At 37.9% G+C, this 5,196-nt stretch overlaps 1 protein-coding gene across 1 annotated transcript in view; it reads right to left on the bottom strand.

Annotated features, from left to right (window-relative positions):
* Positions 1-481: 481 nt before the first annotated feature.
* The window catches only part of LOC104510058 (polyadenylate-binding protein-interacting protein 1-like), a gene marked incomplete at both ends in the record, with an annotated part of 8,096 nt that continues 3,381 nt past the window's right edge, over positions 482-5,196 (bottom strand). Inside the window, 3 exons of the mRNA XM_010152194.1 lie at positions 482-607; positions 1,868-1,979; positions 4,442-4,554. Coding sequence (XP_010150496.1) covers positions 482-607; positions 1,868-1,979; positions 4,442-4,554 — 351 coding nt within the window. The remainder of the gene's footprint in view (positions 608-1,867; positions 1,980-4,441; positions 4,555-5,196) is intronic.

Below are 5,196 nucleotides of genomic sequence, written 5' to 3'. Positions count from 1 at the left end.
ACTTTTCAAATACGATGGATAGAGGATGGATAGATGTAAAAAGCAGCCAGGATTAACCTGAACAAGCTAACCTGAATTTTAATACATGCAATCTGTGAGGCTGAAGCTGCTGCTGTGAAAGGTTTAGAACTAGAACTGCTGTGGATGAAAGCCTTTTATGTTAAGAATAGCTACTTTATTGCCCAATAATTGCACAGTAGGCATTAAATCAGGAACAGAGTTCTCTTGCTCTTGTATGTACAGAAATGGCCTTGCATTTTACATTTAATGCAGTACATTACTTTTTTTTTTGTTGGCTCAATTCCCTAATGGTACTAAGGGAAGAAAAAAAATATGGCTGGCTCTACTAATGATGCAATGCATAAAACCCTATAAACATTTCCTCATTTGCAGTCTCCCCCCCTGTTCCGAAAGGCAGGGAGGTTAAGAAACTTGTGTTTGTTCGTTTTTTTTTTTTTTTTTCTTAAAACTGCTATCTTACCTTCAGCAGTTTCACTGCACATATCAAATTACTGTCCACAGGATAAGAGAAGAGCGCATTAAGTAATTCCCGAAGGCCTTCTTGAAGAATTTCTGCTCGCATCACCTGTCCCTTCGTTCCTTTAATCTGAAAAACATACATAAACATTTAAAAGACTTGAGTTTTAGGTTTAGTCACATTTTCTCTATTCAGTGCTTTATGATATGGTTTGCCATCAACACGGTTGAGGTCTTTAGCTGGAACAATAACTATGTTAGAACAGACTTTGAGTAATACCCTTACAATTCTGACATATACATAACAACGCACGTCTGGCATTTTGCTTCTCTGCTAGTAAATTGCTAAGAAAAGCTACCAAATGCCTGGCAAATGGTCCACAAAATCCCAAACTCCCAGAACCCCATGCTCTTTTGCAGACTACATTATGTATTATCTACAGCTGTAGTAGCTTGCTTCTAGAAGGCACTCCTCACGTATTTTAAAAAATTAGCAACAATGTTTTAAAAATAAATGGTATACTCCGCAGAACTGGACAATTCGCCCACCCCCGCACCCAAGCCTTCGCAAGTCTTACTTCTAGCCAATGAAAAGCACATTTCAAGGCCCACTTATAAGCAGAAATGGGAGAGTCAAAGAATTATTTTCTGTCCTTATGCCAGCAGAACATTTTTATAGTACCTACTTATATCAAACTATTGAAATAAGCCAGTCAAAAAAAATTTTAAGCATACTACAGTAGTTGTTGAATTTACTGAACTCACAGGTATGAGAGTCAAAGACGTTTTACATATACATACACCTTTTTTGTACATATCACAGAAAAAAAAAAGAGAAAATCTAATTACAAGATTTCATGCTTCATGCATAAGCCAAAGACTCAACCTTCAGAAGAAATATCTTTAAAGGTCTGCATTCTTAATTGCTCATTTTGAAGATTCCCACATCTTCCTCCTGGGTTTGATAATAGCTCCTACTGGGGGTTGAATAGTGAATTACAAGGGTTATTGAGCCTCACCTGGCTAAATACTAATAACTAAATATTATTAGTTTGTAATATTTCCCATGTTGGTTAAGTGCAGTCATCTGGGGATTTTGCCAGTCAAAAGAAAATACCTAAAGCTTCATTCCAAAAGTGGTTTACGGTTGGTTCTTTTCATGAATGCTTAGACTTCTTTTTTTTTTTAAATCCTCACACACTTCTGTTCTAATGCCCTTATCCTTTTTTTGTCTGTTTCTTGGACACACATAATGAAACTTCTAGATTTATTTTACTATGTGGCACTCTGCCTTCAGAAAAACACCTCAAATTATATTCCATTTTCAGTGTTTACCTAAACACACCAAAAAATTAATGAAGAACCACCTGACCTGTAGCTTTCTTCTTACCTCTAGGTTAAGGTAAAGTTCAGCTAAGAACAGCACAAAGGCATGGAAGTGTTTTCGAGTATTCTCATCTCCTTTGGTAGCTCCATCTCTGTTTTCATACTCTGTTCGACATCTGTAAACATTAAAACATTATCATATAATGTGTAGACATCCCAACATATATAAAACATGCTACTTATTTAAGAGAAGCTAAGAACTTATTAACTGCATTAAAGCTGTGAAATGCTGAATGCTGGGAAGTATGATTTGTTAAGGAAATGAGGATTTCACAAAGACAACATGAATTTGTGTCCTTGTAGATGAACATAGACAATTACATGATTATGTTTTCATGGACCAAGATACCTGAAAACAGTAAAATTAAATAGAGCAAATCATAACATGTAAAAATTAAAAGACAGTTACGCAGTTCATATATTAGAAAAGGGGTCCAGGAAGTCTAACATGGGCAGCCAAATGTCCACAGAAATAAAGCAGGTTATACTCTGAAAGACATTTTTTCCCTTTCAGGGTGCTGCCCACATTGCCTTAGATGCCTTTACACTTACTCAGTAAATTCTTTATCTCACCATCAATGCATAATTTATGACATCAAGCTGTGTGGTGTGGTTGATACTCTAGAGAGAAGGGATGTCAGGCACAAGGAACTGGACAGGTTTGAGATGTAGGCCCATGTGAACCTCATGGAGTTCAACAAGGCCAAGTGCAAGGTCCTGCACCTGGGTTGGGGCAATCCCAAGCACAAGGACAGGCTGGGTGGAGAATGGATAGAGAGCAGCCCTGAGGAGAAGGACCTGGGGGGTACTGCTGGATGAAAAGCTGGACATGAGCCGGCAGTGTGTGCTGGCAGCCCAGAAAGCCAACCGCATCCTGGGTTGTATCAGGAGAAGTGTGGCCAGCAGGTCGAGGGAGGGGATTCTCCTCCTCTACTCTGTCTTTGTGAGACCCCACCTGGAGTACTGCGTCCAGCTGTGGAACCCTCAACACAGGAAAGACATGGACCTGCTCGAGCGGGTCCAGAGGAGGCCACGAAGATGACCAGAGGGCTGGAGCACCTCTGCTATGAGACCAAAGGCTGAGAGCTGAGAGTTGGGTGTGGTTCAGCCTGGAGAAAAGAGGCTCTGGGGAGACCTTATTATGGCCTTCTAGTACTTAAAGGAGGCCTGTAGGAAAGATGGTAGGGGACACTTTATCAGGGAGTGTAATGATAAGATGTGGGATAATGGAGTTGAAAGTGGGGAGGTTTAGATTAAATATCAGGAAGAAGTTCTCTATGGAGAGGGTGGTGAGGCACTGCACCAGGTTGCCCAGAGAAGCTGTGGATGCCCTGTCCCTGGAAGTGTTCAGGGCCAGGCTGGATGAGGCTCGGAGCAACCTGGTCTAGTGGAAGGGGTTGGAACTAGGTGATCTTCAAGGTCCTTTCTAATGGATGAAGAAACTCTGGAGAAACTGAAAAATCTAAGGAGCTTAAATACAAAATTTAAGGTAGAAACTTGGACTGAGAAACAGAAGAGGAGCTCTCTGTGGTCATATTGTTAGGATGTTTATTTTCCTAACACCCCCATTTCCATCCACATTAGCAATAAAAACATAGTCAACTTTAAATACATGTTTTTTGGGTGCTAAAATTAATGTTATCTATTGACCTGGAGTTAAAAACCAGAAACCAGATAATCCAGCATTAATAGGGATTTCCTCCATGTTCAAGTGACAAACTTAATTAAAAAAACCCACCGGGTTCCCAATAATAGTGGGGCAATCTTAATTGGAAACCTAAAAAAAAAAAAAAAAAAAAAAAAAAAAATTCAGCTTCTGCATAAGGTACCACTCCTGATAAAAGATCATCAGAATGCCCTGCTGTTAAGTTTATCATGCTTTTGTTCCTGAACATAGGTGGACTAAGTGAAACTTTTAAAAGAAGCAAGCCTAAAGGTTAGCAAGCCAGAAGTCCTTAAAAAATAACCTTTTTTCTTTAAAGAATTCTTAAATATTAAAATGTACTACTCCTTCAAAAGATTCAAAAGGAAATATATCAAATTTTTAAAAAATTGCATTTTTGTCAACTATAAAGTCTAATCATTATTAAACCATAAGCCCCCAGAACTCTGTAGTAACTGGAAATTGAAAAAAAATATACGTCTGGATTTTATGTATCTACTTCATAAAGTCAGTTAGCTGATCAATGAATAACACACAGCACCTCCATCTGGAAAAGGAAAGGATACAGTGAAATAAGTCGTGTCAAGAGTCAAAGGACAAGGATGGTACATATATGTGCAGTTAGTATACTTTTAATGTTGACTGGCTTTCAAATTTACCCTGTAATTTGGCATCAGCCTAAGATACTCTGTACAAAAGAGCCTACAGAACTTCAGGTTAAGTCCTACTTCCATACTTAAAAATACTAAAATATTTAAAAAGATATGTATTTGAGATCCACTATGTACCTGTGCTTTAATAATCCTCAATCTAAACTTCTATCTTAAATAGACACAACACTAAGAATTGCATACAAAACAGGAAGGCATGTAACCTGAGAAAGTAACAGGCTCAGAATGACATGCTGATACTGACCTCTGAAGTAACAACTGTCGGAAGTTCCCACTTTGAGGACTAATGGTTAGATGGTGAGACAGATAGTTACACAACCGTGCTCCCATGTAGGAAAAATTTGGAACAGACGTGGCCTTCCAAAATAAAAGTGGAAAAACAGATTATGCATAACACTCAGGATTAGACTATCAGGAAATGGCTTTAAAAGCTTTCCTGAAAACTTGTGTTTAACAACAGTTAGAAGATTAATAATTACTATTTGTGTCTCATCAACAATTTGCTATATGCATTTCAGCACTTAAAAGTTCATTATACTGTGATTTTGAGGCTTTAAGAAAACAACCACCATTATTCCATGTGTCCTCAACTCTGCTTCTCCATTGTGATCTGTAACCAAAGATTGTCTGAAAGTAACTCAGAACTTGTTTATACAAAACCAACCAAACAAAAATCAACAGTAGGCATTAAGACACTTTTTCAAGGACACACACTCTACCAGGGAGCAATAAATACATTAAACCAAAATTTAAAAAAGCTGCCTTCATTCAAAGAGTTATTTATCCCAGAATCTGTTTCTCCATTGTGATCTGTAACCAAAGATTGTCTGAAAGTAACTCAGAACTTGTTTATACAAAACCAACCAAACAAAAATCAACAGTAGGCATTAAGACACTTTTTCAAGGACACACACTCTACCAGGGAGCAATAAATACATTAAACCAAAATTTAAAAAAGCTGCCTTCATTCAAAGAGTTATTTATCCCAGAATCTGTTTT

This window comes from Eurypyga helias, unplaced genomic scaffold, assembly GCF_000690775.1.
Source record: "Eurypyga helias isolate BGI_N326 unplaced genomic scaffold, ASM69077v1 scaffold6905, whole genome shotgun sequence".
Taxonomy (NCBI): Eukaryota; Metazoa; Chordata; class Aves; order Eurypygiformes; family Eurypygidae; genus Eurypyga; species Eurypyga helias.
This window is presented reverse-complemented; position numbering and strand designations above follow the sequence as displayed.